This window comes from Zingiber officinale, chromosome 2A (assembly GCF_018446385.1).
Source record: "Zingiber officinale cultivar Zhangliang chromosome 2A, Zo_v1.1, whole genome shotgun sequence".
In the NCBI taxonomy this organism is placed as follows: Eukaryota; Viridiplantae; Streptophyta; class Magnoliopsida; order Zingiberales; family Zingiberaceae; genus Zingiber; species Zingiber officinale.
The window spans coordinates 121,284,442-121,302,213 of record NC_055988.1 but is presented as its reverse complement, the minus strand read 5'-3'; the positions used below and the strand labels follow the sequence as shown (position 1 = coordinate 121,302,213).

Here is a 17,772-nt window from a genome sequence, read left to right as displayed (position 1 = left end):
ATTTCCGCCGAAAGTTTACCCACCTCAAAGGAGAGAACATTTGGGTATGTATGCAATAATGCAAGTTTGAGGGCATGTACTGAAAGAAGCACGCAAAAAACAATTCCCCCTCCACCTTCTCGATTGGATGGCCCCACCAACAAATACGAGATTCTAAAAACTATAAAAAATTAAAACAAATTTCGTTTTCCGCAAAAAAATAAAAAATAAAATATTAATTTTCCCATAATAAAAGCAAGACACTCGAGCCCCGACACTCCATCGTCGTTGTCCTTCCCTTAGCTCGACCCAAAGCTATGGCGCCTGCGCGGCCTGGCCACCGCCGCCGCCACCAAATCCTCTTCTTCTTCCTCCTCCTTGCCGTCGAGCCGCTCGCTGCGTTGGCGCAGAAAGAGACGGAGGCTGACGCCCTGCTTGAAATCAAAGCGGCCGTCTCCGACCCCTCCCTTGTGCTCTCCGCCTGGAACTCGTCCTCCGGCGACGGACATTGTTCGTGGCCAGGAGTCACCTGTGACCCTCTCCAGGCCTTCGTCGAGTCCCTCGATCTGACTGGACTCAACCTCTCAGGCGTGCTCTCACCCGCCGTCGGACGCCTCGGCCACCTCCTCAATCTCTCCGCCGCCTCGAACTCATTCTCCGGCCCCATCCCTTCCGAGCTCTCTCGCCTGGTAAGCCTCCGCCATCTCAATCTCTCCAACAATATTTTCAATGGAACCTTCCCGTCCTCCCTTGCCCGCCTCAAGAACCTCGTCGTCCTCGACCTCTACAACAATAACCTCACCGGCCCCCTCCCGACGGAAGTATCCGAGCTTCCCAACCTCCGCCACCTCCATCTAGGAGGCAACTTCTTCACCGGCATCATCCCGCCGGAGTTTGGTCGTTGGGAGTTCCTCGAGTATCTAGCCGTTTCCGGCAACGAACTAGTGGGATCCCTGCCGCGGGAAATCGGTAATCTCACCCGTCTCCGGCAGCTCTACGTTGGCTATTTCAACAGCTTTGAGGGCGGCATCCCGCCGGAGATTGGTGGGCTATCGTCGCTCGTTCGTCTCGACATGGCCAACTGCGGCCTGACAGGGGAAATCCCACCGGAGCTCGGGAACCTCCGGAACCTTGACACGCTGTTCCTCCAGGTGAACGGCCTCTCGAACAATCTTCCCCCGGAGATCGGCCGCCTAGGCAGCCTCAAGTCGATGGATCTCTCCAACAATGCCCTCTCCGGCGAGATCCCATCTACCTTCGCGGAGCTCCGCAATCTGACCCTGCTCAATCTGTTCCGCAACAAACTCCATGGGTCGATCCCGGACTTCCTCGGCAACCTGCCGGCTCTGGAGGTGCTCCAGCTATGGGAGAACAACTTCACCGGCAATATTCCCCGACGGCTTGGGCAGAGTGGGCGTCTGCAGATCCTCGACATATCATCAAACAAGCTTACCGGAACGCTACCGCCGGACCTCTGTTCGGAGAACCGCCTACAAACCCTAATCGCCCTCGGCAACTTCCTTTTCGGCCCCATTCCAGAGACCCTCAGCACGTGCAAATCACTAGCCAGGATTCGGATGGGGGAGAACTACCTCAACGGATCCATCCCCGATGTCCTGTTCAGTTTGCCGAAGCTCTCACAAATCGAGCTCCAGGACAATATCCTCACCGGTGGGTTCCCGGACACCGGCGCCGCTGCCATCTCGCCGGACCTAGGGCAGATCAACCTCTCCAACAACAGGCTTTCGGGGTCTCTTCCGCCGTCCATAGGAAACTTCTCTGGCCTCCAGAAGCTCCTCTTGAACCAGAACCAGTTTTCTGGCCGCATCCCTCCGGAGATTGGGTTGTTGCAGGAACTCTCCAAGGTGGACTTCAGCAGCAACCGCTTCTCCGGCCAGATGGAGCCGGAAATAAGCCACTGCAAGCTCTTAACTTTCGTCGACCTCAGCCGCAACGAGCTCTCCGGGGAGATTCCACCGGAGATTTCCGGAATGCGAATCTTGAACTACCTCAATTTATCGAGAAACCATCTCGAGGGGAGTATTCCTCAGTCGATCGGCACGATGCAGAGCCTCACGGCGGTCGATTTCTCTTACAACAATCTCTCTGGTCCAGTCCCTTCCGCCGGGCAGTTCAGTTACTTCAATGCGAGCTCATTTGTGGGGAATCCAGATCTCTGCGGTCCTTACCTTGTCTCCTGTAGCCCCACCATTAACGGCGGCAACTCCAGTCATCCAAAGGGGCCGCTTCCGGCCTCCTTCAAGATGCTCCTGGTCATCGCTCTCCTCGTCTGTTCCATCGTCTTCTCCATCGCCGCCATTATCAAGGCCTGGTCTCTAAAGAAAGCTAGCGAGGCCCGGATGTGGCGCCTCACTGCCTTCCAGCGCCTCGATTTCACCTGTGACGACGTCCTCGACTGTCTCAAGGAGGAGAACATCATCGGCAAAGGCGGCGCTGGGATCGTGTTCAAGGGCATAATGCCCAATGGCGAGCAGGTGGCGGTGAAGCGGCTCCCGGCAATGACCCGTGGGTCGCCGCACGACCACGGATTCTCGGCGGAGATTCAAACGCTCGGCCGGATTCGTCACCGCCACATCGTGAGGCTGCTCGGCTTCTGTTCCAATCACGAGACCAATCTGCTGGTGTACGAGTACATGCCCAATGGGAGCCTTGGCGAGGTCCTCCACGGGACCAAGGGCGGCCACCTGCTCTGGGACACCCGGTACAAGATCGCCGTCGATGCGGCGAAGGGACTCTGCTATCTCCATCACGACTGCTCGCCGCTCATCCTCCACCGCGACGTCAAGTCCAACAACATTCTCCTCGACTCCAACTTCGAAGCCCACGTGGCGGACTTCGGCCTCGCGAAGTTCTTGCAGGATTCCGGCGCCTCCGAGTACATGTCGGCCATCGCCGGTTCCTACGGCTACATTGCTCCAGGTAATTTCTACAATCAATGGTATTCTCATCGACGACAATCAGCAGCTAGAAAAGGTTCGATTTTGGTTTCTTTTTTCAACCATGGTTGTGTGCTCTGTTTTCCGATTCCTATTCTGTCGTCACTGTGCCAAAAGCCTTCGAGCCAAGTACACCTACGGCAGGCCTTTTCTTGCATCACTTTTTGTCTCAAATCAACTTTGGGAAGCAGAGAACTCCAGTCCTTGTTCCAGAACTAAAGTAGCACTTCATTCATCATCGAATTCAAAATTTTCTAAATTGTTTCCACAGAGTACGCATACACGTTGAAGGTGGACGAGAAGAGCGACGTGTACAGCTTCGGGGTGGTGCTTCTGGAGTTGGTGACCGGCCGGAGGCCGGTGGGGGAGTTCGGCGACGGAGTGGACATCGTGCAGTGGGTTCGGAAAATGACGGGATCCATCAAGGAGGCAGTGCTGAAGGTTACAGATCCTCGGATCCCTGCGCTTCCTCTGGACGAGATCATGCACGTCTTCTACGTTGCCATGCTCTGCGTCGAAGAGCAGAGCGTGGAACGGCCGACCATGAGGGAGGTGGTTCAAATCCTAATGGATCTTCCGAGACCGGGAGCTGCACCGGCGATCAAGGACGAAGAATCACGGAGCTCGCCGCCGCCGGATCTCCTGAGCATTTGAAGTGCAGCTGTGGTTAAGTAAAATTTTGCGCCGTGGTTGCGCCATGAGCCTTCCCGTGGGTTCCTTCCTTTCCTGTACAGCTCTTCTAAGTTGTGGTGATGGTTGGTGGTTGTTTAAGGTGGGGTTCCTTTTGGCTCTTAATGCTGCAGGTAGTCCAGCTAATTAATTCTCTACTTGTGTAAGTTGTGGAATTTTATCAGGTAAAAGAAATGGTAAAGCCGTAAAGGTAGTTTGTTTCTGCGTCCGGTGAAGGAAAGCTGGAGATTTTAATTACTTGCCTGGAAGAGCGTGAGTGAGGACTTGTGTTGGCCTTTGTGGGTGGCGAAATGATGAGGTTTTGTTTGACCAGGGATTTGAGGCATGAAGAAAAAAATTGAGCGAAAATAAAAAGAGTTTAAAAAAAAAAAAAAAAAGTTAGGTATAATCTCTCGGTCCAAAAGATGGATTATTTGATATCATAGATAATTTAGGCATCAGAGTGCTTTTATTTTTTAAATCAGTGATTTATTTTTAGCAAAAAGCATCTCATCTTATTATCTGCTATTCAGAACACTGTTTATAATTTTTTCACCAAAGTTTTTTTTGTTAACCATTATAAAATCGTAATTATTATAAATATAATAATATACTTAATCTATTAAAAATATTCATGTTATAAGAGTTATAATTTTGTAATGGTTACAATACGAATTTAATTATATTTGATATGGTAAATATGATAGACCCCTAAATTGGGATCTAAATTAAAAAGATAGACTGATGTAGAGACTAAAGATAAAGAGGATCAAACACTTGGAGCCAACAAGGTCACACGATATAGTTGAGTAGTCTAGTTGATTGGACAAATATTATGGTCGGATATCGAGTCCCACCAGCCCGATGAAATCCTGGGTCGGTTCGATAGGGCTCCTTGTCCGAGCGGACCTTATGTCGACCGGACTCTCTAGCCAAACGGATACCTAGTCTTCAAGAGGCCAAGTCCTTAAGATGTCCAATGCTCTTTGGTCAACTGGACTCCAGGCTCGATGTGGTCACCCTAGAGTTGGTCAGATCTGTGGGGCCCAATTTTCTACTTCCTTTGGGCTTGACTCTCTGTCTGAGTGGACCTTATCCCGACCAAACTCCCTGGCCGGGCGGATACCTAGTCTTCAAGAGGCCAAGTCTTGAAAATATCCAATGCTCTTTAGCCAACCGAACTCGATCAGCCCTAGAGCTAGTCTGATCTATGTGGTCCAATTTCTCATTTCCCTTGGGCCAGGCTCCCTATCTGAGCAGACCTTATGTTGACCGAACTCACTGGCCGAGCGGATACCTAGTCTTCAAGATGCCAAGTCCTTAAGATGTCCAATGCTCTTTGGTCGACCGAACTCCATGTCTGAGTCGGTCGGATCTACGGGGTCTAGATCCCCACTTCCCCTGAGCATGACTCCTTATCCGAGCGAACCTTATACCGACCGGACTCCCTAGCCGGGGCGAGAGCAACCCTACCAACTAGGACAAAGCCTCCCGAGCAATGCTATTTTATATGTAGAGGGTCCCATCAGAACTAGACATTAATGGTCATTTGTCATTAATGATAATCTTCGTTGTTAATGTACAAAACATTGAAGCAAGGAAAGAGGAGAAGATGACAGAAGTAATTACAAAGGAGAATATTTTGTATGTATTTAATATAGTCTCATTAAATGTAAATAAGTCAAAACAAAGAAGATTTTGGTTGCAATTAATGTAGTGTCATTAAATAAGAGAAGATGGAAGCCCACTAAAAAAGGTATAAAAAGATATACCAAGTGCAAAGGAGGCGAGTTACGACAACATCTTTAGATTTCTCTCTACTTTAATTTCTCTTCCTACCACTTCTTTTGACTTGATCATCGGAGTGGGAACACTGGGGGAATCCCTGGTACTCTTCTAACCCTCCGGATTTGTTTTTGTTCATCTTCAAGATCTAAGGGTGTGGCCAACGTGCTTACCAGCTCACAACGAGTTATCTTCAAGAGCTTGGTACATGATCAAATTGGCGTCGTCTATGAAAACTTACATACCTAAATTGAGACACTTAGATGAATGACACCGGAAGAACCCCAGCCATCACCCTTACGTAAGAAAACTTGGATCAGATTGTGGCTATTGTGGTAAAAGGGTGCTTGAACAGCAACAAGTACAATAGGTGACTTCTCACGGTCCTTCTTTAACAGGGCTCCTCGCGTCCCGTCGACAGTAGCACAGCCAACCGGTATACCTCAAAACTCGATGAGAAATCCCACTGGAACTTAAGCTTGTGAGTTACATTCTGAATCCTTTGCGGGAAGCACACCTCCCTATGACCCCAACTGGGGCAGGGTACCATTTCCTAGTCGAATGGGCGGTCAAGATCGTTCTCCCTTCTATATGAACATTCTGGAAGATCCGTTGCCTCACCATTATCGTCCACCAATAATTGGAGAATATAGAAGCACCATTGACCCAGAAGATCATGTATGCAAATTTGAAAATGCTTCTATGCTACATCAATATTTTGATGGTGTAAAATACCGAGTGTTTTTGACCACCCAATCACACTCAGCTCAAATGTGGTTCAGTCGACCCGCTGCGATTTCTATCGGTTCGTTTGGCGACTTCAAAACTATATTTTGCATCATTTCGACAGCAGACGGAGGTGTCATAAAACACCATCGAACTTAGGGGGCTGAATTACCCTGAAAAAAATAAGTATACCCTTCTCAAAACTTACAACTTTGATTAAGACAAACACTTTACTAAACTAAATTAAAATGTATAAAAGAAGTACGAGACAAAAAGATTTACTTGATTTAAAACCAGGAAGGTTACTAATCCAAGACAAATGAAGCTCAACTAATCAACTCCTTCTTCGACACAAGTTGGAGGCGGAGAAGCCTCGTACAGAATGTTGAACGCACAGACAAATGAAGAACATAGTGAAAGAATTCGGATACAGAAAGTGTTGTTCATCAACAACTTTGACCAGGGCTCTATTTATAGTCTGCTAGTAGAATTTGACCATTTATTGATGTGGCGTAATCCAAGCCCCCGGACCCTCTCCAGGCGCTCCCAGCGTGGCAAAACTCTATCTCCACGCAATGGCTAAGTGATAAAGTTTTATCCACTTCCGGTCGCCCGGACCATTGCTAACGTGGACCCAAAGTTGATCCACTGCTTCAAGGTTCCCTTTTGACAACAAAGTGGTCCGGGCACCCAAACCAACTTGTCAGAGTGCCCGAATGGTCTAGGCGCTGGATGGTCCGAGCGCCTGGATCGGTCAGCCTTGTGCTGACTGTCCAGTGTCTTCTCTAATCAAATCTCGACCATCCAGAATTGAGCTGACCCGAGCTCATCTTCCAGCCTTCTCCTCGAACAATCTTCCGCTCCGGCTTCTCGTCCCTCGGAAACACCACACGCTTCATTCTCGTCCGCCAGCGTACTCTTCCGTAGCACCTAGTCCCTCGGACGCACCGAGCCCGTCGACTCTTTCCTGTGTCATCCTTTTCGCTAGCTGCGTCTTTCGCTCAACTTCTTGTTCTCCAAAGTTCCTGCACACTTAGACACAAGGATCAAACACAACAAGACCTAACTTGACTTGGTTGATCACACCAAAACTACTACATGATACTTACAATCTTTTTTGATGTGAGAAATTCAAGTTAAGTTTGGAAAAAATAAAATCAAAAATAGTAAAATAACAGGGCAATAATTTGTATTTAATAAATATATTATGTAATGCAAAAAAATGTATCTCCCCCTAAACTTAATCTATAATTCTCTTTCTTTGATCACATTAAAAATAGGGGTATTCTCTAAAAATAAATTTAAAATAAATTCTCAGGGACACAAAAATAGTGACTAACATTCAAAAAAATTATGAACTTTATATTTTGAAAATATGAATTTTTATGATTTATAAACTAGTTTTGGAAGAAATAATTTTAAAATTATTTTAACCATTAAAAAATTCTAAAATTTTTTACAATGGTTAAACAAATATATTCAAAATAGTGATAAAATTTTCATGAATAAAATAAATTAATTTAAGTAGTAATAAATTATTTTCTATAGAAAGATTGTATTTAAAGAAAATACTTAACAAGTAGATTTTGACCTAAAAAATTCTGGCTTCTTTTTCTCAATATGTAAAATAGGAGTTATATCTTTATAAAAATTAAATTATCAAATAATGACTTTTTGAGAATTTTTAATATTAAAAATTAATATTTTTTTAACAAAATTCATAGAAAATTAAATAACGAACAAAAAATTTTAAAAATATTTTATTTGACAAAGAACATGATATTTTATTAAAGAAAATAACATTTTAAAAAATAACTTTGCAAAATAATTTTAAATTTAAAGATATTTTGTTGAAAAATTTATAAAAAAATAATATATCAGTCAAAACATTTTAAAATTTTTCTTACAGATAGATAATAAAATCATTTTCCATGGAAAAATTAAGATTTAATTAATTTCAAAGCATACAAAGCAATTTATATGAAAATTTTGATATAATATGATTTTTGTGCCACTTGGCCCTTCTTCGTGGCCAATTTAGGGCACTTGCTCTTGTAGTGCCCATGTTCCCTACACTCAAAGCATATAATATGATTTTTATTTTTAATTGAAATATTTATACCTTTGCTTGTAGGGGTGACATCTTTCCCTTTGGATCCGGAGGTAGAAGCTTCCTCTTGATCCGATCTTGATTCTCCTCCATTTGATTTTTCTTGACTCGTGGAGGTAGAAGCTTCTTCAATCTCTTCATCTCTTGACCCGGATGTAGAAACTTCTCCTTCTTCTTGATCCGGCGTCACCAAGGATTGCTCCCCCTCAATCCTAGAGGTGGAGGCTTCATCATCTTGAATATGAAACAAGGAGTATGCTCCCTCCTTGTTCCCTTCGTTGCATTCCCTTGAGGATGAAGCTTCTTGGATTTCCTCTTCTTCGGATGTTGAGCATCTCTCAACCTCGGAGTCCTCCTCTTGGTCTTGCTCCAAAGAGTCACCCTCTCTGGATTCTTCATGATCTTGTACAGTGGAGGGGATCTCTTCATGAAGCTTAGCCAATTTGCTCCAAAGTTCCTTTGCATCTTCAAATTCTCCAATTTTGCAAAGAATGGTGCTTGGCAATAAATTGACCAAAAGCTTGGTCACTTTGTCATTTGCCTCGCACCTTTGGACTTGCTCCGGGCTCCATTTGCTTTTCTTTAGAACTTTGCCCTTTGAATTTCTTGGAGCCTTGAAGCCTTCCATTAGAGCAAACCATTGCTCTATCTCCATCATAAGAAAATTTTCGATTCTTGATTTCCAAGAATCGAAACTCGTAGAAGTGTATGGTGGAGCCACCCTTGTGTCAAATCCAAGTCCATCTTGGAATTGCATCTTGAAGTTGAGCCTTTTTAAGTCTTGAACTTGAAGAATTTGCTCCAACTTCTTCACCCTCTAGCTTTTCTTGTTATACTTGACCCTTCCGGCGATGATTCCGGTGAAGAGCGGCCTTGCTCTGATACCACTTGTTAGGACCAAAAGTAGCTAGAGGGGGGGTGAATAGCTCTTCGCGTGCTCGTTGCTCGGCGTTGCTTGGCGTTGATTGTTTCTTCAAGAATATGCAGCGGAAAATACATAAACAAATACACCCACGCTAACACTAGGATTTTACTTGGTATCCACCTCCAAGGGAGGTGACTAATCCAAGGATCCACACCACGCACGCACCCTCCACTATGAAACACTCCTTTTCGGTAACTACCGAGGGTGGAGAAGCCCTACAAGACTCTCGGTACAAGAAGAAGGCAAGAGAAACAAAATACAAGCACAAAGCTTACAATGAATGCAGAAAACCCTAACCCTAGCTTCTCTTCTTGCCTTTGATCCGCCTCTTGACTCGGAGAGCTTCCAAGAACCTTCAAGAACTGGCGATCACGAGCTTTGAGAGTGCTGTGGAGGAGCTGGCGAAGATCTGAGATGAAACCGTGAAGAGATGCCGAAGGAAATGAACGCCTGCGGCCTTTATCGACGCCAACGGTCGGATCCCGATCGATTCAAATATTCCCAATCGATCGGGGAGGCTTTGGATCGATCCACGGATCGATCCAGAGCGCCTCTGTGCTCTGGAAAAGCGCCTGGATCGATCCACGGATCGATCCAGCGCTTATCGCGCGAAGCAGCATCGATCCGAACATCTGGAACATCCACGGATCGATCCACGGATCGATCCAGAGGCTCTCTGTTCGCTTAGGAGAAGCCTGGATCGATCCACTGATCGATCCAACACTTGGTTTTTGCCCAAAACCAAGTTCCAAGCCTCTCAAACCAACATCCGGTCAACCTTGACCTGTTGGTACATCATGCCTAGCATCTGGTCACTCCTTTGACCTGCTAGGACTTCCCAACAAGTGTCTGGTCAATCCCTTTGACCCACTTAGACTTTTCTATCCATGCCAAGTATCTGGTCACTCCCTTGACCTACTTGGACTTTCCAACACCAGATGTCCGATCATCCTTGATCCATCTGGATTTTCCCTTGCCTGGCTTCACTCACCAGGACTTTCACCTAGCTTCACTCACTAGGGTTTTCCATCTGCCTAGCTTCACTCACTAGGGCTTTCACCTAGCTTCACTCACCAGGACTTTCACCTAGCTTCACTCACTAGGGTTTTCCATCTGCCTAGCTTCACTCACTAGGGCTTTCACCTGGCTTCACTCACCAGGACTTTCACCTAGCTTCACTCACTAGGGTTTTCACCTGGCTTCACTCACCAGGACTTTCACACCTAGCTTCACTCACTAGGGTTTTCCTTCTGCCTGGCTTCACTCACCAGGACTTCCCTGTCAAGTATCCCGTCAACCTTGACCTACTTGACTCTTCTTCAATCAATCTCTTATTGTCAAACATCTAAACTCAAACCAAGACTCAGCTTGGTCACCCAGGTCAACCTTGACCTGAGGGATATTGCACCAACACATACCTTAGCGAATTTCAGTTAGTTATTTTTTCTCCAAGATCCGTAAGTTCGGTGATTAGTTCCTTTAGCTTGGTATGCAGTTGAGGGACCGTTTCACCTTCCTTCAGTCGGAGATTTCTCAGTTGGTTCCGAAGTGGATCTTTTCTTATGAGCTTGGCTTCGGAGGATCCTTCGTGAAGCTCTAGGAATTTTTTTCCAAAAAGCTTTTGCAAAATTATAAATTCTGATCCTATTAACCTCTTGTGGTGACAGCACACTTAGCAGATGGAATTCTACTTTTCCGTTGGACACAAATTCGGCTTGTTCCTTCTTTGTCCAATTTTCCTCTTTCTTTAGATCGTTGTTGTTGTCAGTAGGTACTGCAAAACTATTTTTCAAAATTAGAAAAATATTGAAATCTTTTTTGAAGTATACCTTCATTTTCTTCTTTCAGTGGACGAAGTCTCCCTCGAACTTAGGCAGATAGATACTTGTTTCGACCATCATCTTCTGTGTTTTGATCAGCGGTTAGTCTTTCTGAAGTGCTTGGACTCTGATACCGATTGTAGGTCCCATGCAACTAGCAAGAGGGGGTGAATTACCCTGAAAACAATAAGTATACCCTTCTCGAAACTTACAACTTTTATTAAGACAAACACTTTACTAAAATAAACTAAAATGCATAAAAGAAGTATAAGATAAAAAGATTTACTTGGTTTGAAACCGAGGAGGTTGCTAATCTAAGACAAATAAAGCTCAACTAATCAACTCCTTCTTCGACACAAGTCAGAGGCGGAGAACCCTCGTACTGAATGTTGAACATACAGATAAATGGAATAAAATGAAAGAATTTGAATACAAAAAGTGTTGTTTATCAACCATTGAGACTAGGGCTTTATTTATAGCCTGCTGGTCGAATTTGACCATTTACGGAATTGGCACAATCCGGGCACCCAGACCCTCTCTGGGCGCTCCTAGCATGGCAAAACTCTATCTCCAAGTAACGTCTATGCAATGGCCAAGTGATAAAGATTTATCCACTTCTGAGCGCCCGGGTCGTTGCTGACGTGGACCTAAAGTTGATCCACAACATTAAGGCACCCTTTTTGACACCAAAGTGGTCTTGGCGCCCGGACCAACTGGCCCGGGTGCTCGGATCGGTTAGCCTTGTGTTGACCGTCTGACCTTATGTTGGCCCTCCGGCGCGTTCTCCGGTTGCTTGGGTGATCTCGGTCATCCAGAATTAGGCTCATCTGAACTCACCTTCTGGCTTCTCCTTGAGCAATCTTCCTCTTCGACTTCTCATCCCTTAGAAATGTCACGTGCTTCCTTCTCGTCCGCCAGCATACTCTTCCGCAACACCTCATCCCTTGGATACACCAAGCCCGTCGATTCTTTCCCATGGCATCATTCTCGCTAACTGTGTCTTTCGCTCGACTTCTTATGCTCCTAAGTTCCTGCACACTTAGACACAAGGATCAAACACAACATGACCTAACTTGACTTAGTTGATCACACTAAAACTATTACGGGGTACTTACACTAGGTCGGTCAGTTAAGTATGTTAACGTGGTAGAGGTTCAATTTGCTCAAAAGAAAGATATGGGGGCTTCAAATGCTCCCCTCCCCTATTCAGAGCGGAAGGTGTAAGTACCCTATGGTAGTTTTGATATGGTCAACCAACTTAAGTTAGGTCCTGTGTATTTTATCCTTGTGTCTAAGTGTATAGGAGTTTAGGAACACAAGAAGTCGAGCGGAAGCCGTAGCTAGCAAGAAGGATGGCATGGAAAAAAGAGCCGACAAGCTTTGTACATTCGAGGGATGAGATGCTGGGAAAGTGTACACTGGTGGATGAGAAGGGCATGCGCGACGTTCGAAAGACCAGAAGCTGGGGAGAAAACCTACTCGAGCAAAAGGACAATGTTGGGTTTAGGTGAGCACAACTCCGAGTAGCCAGGGTATCACCTAAGAAGAGATCAGCATATGGAAGCTGATCTGCATTCTGCCTTATGGAAGGCGCCTTCGATGAACAATGCAAAGGCACCTTCCAGCCTATGGAAGATGCCTTCATTAGCCGTTAGCCGTGGATAAAGTTTTATCCTTGGCGGATAAACTCTATCCGATAGAAGACGCCTTAGACCTTTTTGAAGGCGCCTTCAAGCTACGAATAACATTTACCAGGGGCTATAAAAAGACTCCTGGACCTAAGAAATTTACAACAACTCTTGTATTTATTTCCTAGCATATTTCTAAGCATTTAACAAGTGTAATAGGTTTCTCCGCCTACTCGAAGGAGATTTTTTTAATGCTTTCTTTTGCCTTAGATTAACAACCACCTTGGTTGTTACCAAGTAATTTCTTAACATCTTTTATTTTATTAAGTTGTTCAATTTTGTTTAATTTAATTGTGCAACTAATTCGAGTCGAAAGATCAAGAAGGGTTTAGCTTTATTTTTTTACAGGCAATTCACCCCCTCTTGCCAGTCCCTTTGCATCAACAAGTGATATCAGAGTCCAACCGATTCAAAAGAACTAACCACTAACTAAAGTACAAAGATGATGGTCAGGCCCAATATCTATCCACCTAAGTTTGAGGGAGAGTTCGCGATATGGAAGAAATGAATGGAGGTATTTTTTTAAAATTAATTTGAATTATAATTAATAATTAAATATGATTTTGTAGCCTCCAAAGACCAACAAATAGTTGAAATGGAGGAATACTAGTGGACCAAAAAATAACAAGCTGACTTCGTAGTGAACAGATGAGCCAAGTTTCACTTGCTGAACGTACTTCAAATCCAGGAAGTCAGTTGAATCGGAACCTACAAATCAATAAAAGATCTTTGGGAAAAGTTCCTGGAGCTACATGAAGGAATGTTCGAAGCAAAGCTCGCGAGATGGGACCTGTTCCGGAACCAAATCAGTAACCTTCGGATTGAAGAAGGTGAATCGGTTGCTCATCTACACGGAAGAATCAAGGAGCTAATCATCGGATTAACAAACCTCATAGAAACGGTAACTAATCGGGATAAGCAAAGCTATGCTTTAAATGTGTTCCCGAGAACACCAGAATGGACATCAATAGTAGATTCCTACTATATCTCCAAGGACCTCGAAATAAGTACACTAAAAAATCTTTTTCCTTCTTTTGAATTACACGAGTCTCGATGTGCAGGATAAAGAAAGGGACCAAGTCAGAATCTAGCACTACAAGCTCAGAAGAGTGGACCAGATTCAGACTCATCGATTGACGAAGATGAAGTAGCCTTCATGGTAAGAAAATTTTCTAAGTTTTTTAAATCTAATTAAAAAAGTTGCAAGGAAGAAATTTGTTCCGAGAAAACAGAAGGTAAGGTGCTACAATTGTCAAAAAAAAAAAAAAAAAAGGGCATATCAAGGATGACTGCCAGAAACTGAAGAACAATGAAAAGAACAAAAGGTCAAGCAAATCGAAGCACAAAAATCTAAAGACAACATGGGACGAGTCATCATCAGAGTCCGAACTGGAGGAGTATGCTAGACTAGCACTCATGGCAAGTCACCAAGAAGAAAGTATAAATGAAGGGGAAACTACATCTGAGAAAAGCAGTAGCGAAGGGGGAGCATCCAACTTCGAACATGATATGGTAAGTGAGGTATGCCTTCTGCCCCTGATCAACTTTACTCAGGAATAACTTTAATGACTAGATCTTTATGTAAACTAAAATCTAAAAATAATAATTTAAAGAAGGAAAATATGGATTTTAAAAGAAAATTAGCTAATGCATGTCCACAGAATTATTTGATAAACTCAAAAATGAGAATAATAAATTAAAAGAACAAATAGAATCCTTAAAATATGACTATGCATGTTCACCTTCGAAAAATGTACGAAATTTAAATTTTAAAAATTACAAATGGCTAAACTGGTATATCAGAAATCATAGGGTCAAATTAGAAAAATCCCTAAAAATTATGTTCCATCAAAATTTTTAATTAATCTAGTAGAAAATAATTTATATTGGATTCCCAAATCATGTCTAGTATAATTTAAAGTTAATCACAAGCATGCTTTAAATTTTAATATATTTTATTTTTCACAGTATTTAAACAAAATATTTAAATGCCTACTTTTTATATTTTGAGTTAAAAATTTCTTCTGTGCTATATGATTTAATCTACAGAAAATTTTTGAAATTTTCTTTTTTGTTAAAATATTTTATTTTTTTTAACGAAAATGGTATTTTGAAAACTAAAAAAATACTTTGTAGACTTATTTTTTGGAAAAAAAAAAATATCTTTATGTGATAAAACATAATATTTTCTATCATAATAAAATTTTTTTTAACATTTTTCAAATTTTATCTGAATTATTTTTTTAAAGTTAATTTTTAATATTAAAAATTTAGAAAAATAGATAGTTGGGAGCTTTAATTTTTCTAGCATTCGACCACCTTCTTTTCATATCTCAAAAATTTTAGAATAATTTTTAGAGTTAAAAAATATTTTTAAGATTTATCTTCGCAAAATTAGTTGGTCTAATAAAATAATTTAATTTCACTCGTTAAACTAATCCTTTTATCTATGAAAATTTTTCTACAGATATATCACTCTTTTTAAATTTAACAAAAATCTGTAAGATTTTTCAAAATAGATAAGTAATTTCTAAATTATTTTTGTCAAAACAGAAGATTAATTAGTAAAAATAGAATATTTTTAAAAACTATTTCTAAAAAATGTTAGCTTACTGATAATTCTTGTTTTGTACCCCTAGAAAAATATTTCAAATTTTTCTAATTGTTTACTTTATTTTTTTTCAAATTTTTTTGATGTGATCAAAGGAGGAGAAATATGTATAAGTTAAGGGGGAGTAGTAAGATAGTTATCTTTATACGAATTTTGCAATTTTATTAACTTGCCTAATTCATTGCAATATTTTATTCTAATTACGATATTGCTTAATTCATATATCATGTTATTACTTTTTGTTTAACCATAATTTTAATTTGGATTGATGCACATCAAAAAAGGGGAGATTGTAAGAACCCCATGGTAGTTTTGATTTGGTCAATCAAGTTAAGTTAGGTCTTGTGTATTTGATCCTTGTGTCTAAGTGTGCAAGAGCTTAGGAACACAAGAAGTCAAACAAGAGACATAGCTAGCAAGAAAGATGACACGGAAAAAGAAGTCAACAGGCTTGGTGCATCCGAAGGACAATATGCTGTAGAAGAGTACATCGGTGAATGAGAAGGATGTGTGCGACGCCCGAGGGATGAGAATTCGAGGAGAAAGCTTGCTCGAGGAGAAGGACAGAGTTGGGTTCAGGTGAGCTCAACTCCGGGTAGTCGAAGCATCACCTAAGAAGAAATCAACGTATGGGAGTTTATCTGCATTCTACCTTATCGAAGGCGCCTTCCAGCCTATGGAAGGGGCTTTCGCTAATCGTTAACCAAGGATAAAGTTTTATTCTCGACGGATAAACTCTATCCGATGGAAGGCACCTTTGACCTCTCTGAAAGCTCCTTCAAGCTGCGAATAACATTTCCCAGGGGCTATAAAAAGTCCCCTAGACCTAGGAAATTAACAACAACTCTTGTATTCATTTCCTAGCACATTTCTGAGCATTTAAAGAGTGTAAGAGGCTTCTCCGCCTACAGAAGGAGATTTTTTTGGGGGGGGGGGGGGGGGGGGGATAATCCAGTTGATAGAAGAAGATGCTCGGACAAATTAGGGCTCCCACCGATAGCTCCCCAATAAAAAAGAGCAATCCCGCATTTATCACAAATAAATAAATCATGCGATTGAAAAATGCTATGATTTTCCCAACTATGCACAAAGGACTATAGACTGGGAGGCATTTAAATTAAAGCGTTTTCCCAAGCCATATTATACTTCCTGATCTGATCGTCACGATAGAGAAGTCGACAAATCTAGTAGGCAAGATCAGACACCCCCCAAGCGACGAGAGTTGATACCTCCCAGAGAGCACAACCAAGATAAGGACAAGGAGAAAGTCAGGAGTTCACCCAAAGGAACTATAAATTTGATTTCTAAGAGACCCATTGATGGAGATTCTAACTGAGCTCGGAAAACACACGTCTATCGGCTGAAGAATTACTCCATGGTGACCAGCCAGGAGTGGAAGGTCGGTCTGTCTATAAGCTTCGGCTTGGAAGACCTAGAAAAAATTAAATCCCCCATGAGGATGCCTTGGTAATTTATGCCATAATTACTAATTATAATGTGAAACAAGTTTTTATAGATATTAGCAGCTCGGTCAATATTATATTAAAGACATCTCTCGATCAAATGCAAATTGAAGAAGTAGAATTGCATCTCATGGCTACCCCATTATTTGATTTTATGGGTCATCAGTTATAGCCGTTTGGTCGAAACCCACTGCTCGACCTAGAGACCTTTGATTACAACTATTTCAGGGTCTATGGATTTCTAAAATTGTAAAGAATCCAAATATATTCTCCATTACTATTTTCAACATTCCTAGTGGCTGTTCAGATATTTTGAAAAAAAAACAAATTTTCTTTTTTTAAAATTTTTTTTGTCAATCCTCTTATGGAAGATCATGCCCACGTTGGGTCTGATATATCCCTATATCAGTCCTAACAGAAAGAAAAAAGGATTTTTTTTTTTAAAATCTATGGGTCACCCCTAGGAAAGTCAAAAATAGTAATGGAGAATATATTTGGACTCGTTGTAATTTTAGAAATCCATAGGACCTAAAATGATTATAATTTGCGGCCTCTAGATCTATTAGTGGATTTTGATCGAAACTCATTGATCAACTTAGAGATCTTAGATTGTAATCATTTTAGGTCCTGTAGATTTTTAAAATTATAAGTTCAAATATGCTCTCTATTGTTATTTTTGACTTTCCTATTGGAGGTCCACATATTTTGAAAAAATTTAATTCGAGTTGAATATAATTCAATATGTGAGAGAAAAGAAAAAAGAGATTTTGAAAAAATTTAATTCAAGTTGAATATAATTCAATAGGTGAGAGAAAAGAAGAAAAAAATTTGTTTGTTTTTTCACGAGTAAAGAGAGAGGTTGCATGAACACGTAATCGTCAAGAGAGGTAGAATGAGAATATTAGATATATTAGTGCATCTTTGGTAATTTTCAAAGTGTGATGCACTTTTGATTAATTCAAAAAGTTAAATGCTTCTTTTCATAATTATCATCCTCCCTTTGTTTGTATGCTCTCTCGGTCTCTCCCACGTCTTTTCA

General features: G+C 42.1%; 1 protein-coding gene across 1 annotated transcript; it reads left to right on the top strand.

Annotated features, from left to right (window-relative positions):
* Positions 1-262: 262 nt before the first annotated feature.
* On the top strand, positions 263-3,828 carry LOC122042124 (leucine-rich repeat receptor-like serine/threonine-protein kinase BAM1). The gene is made up of 2 exons (XM_042602076.1): positions 263-2,919; positions 3,208-3,828. Exons 1-2 carry the CDS (start codon positions 297-299, stop codon positions 3,588-3,590), a joined length of 3,006 nt encoding a protein of 1,001 aa, XP_042458010.1. The 5' UTR covers positions 263-296; the 3' UTR covers positions 3,591-3,828.
* Positions 3,829-17,772: the final 13,944 nt, after the last annotated feature.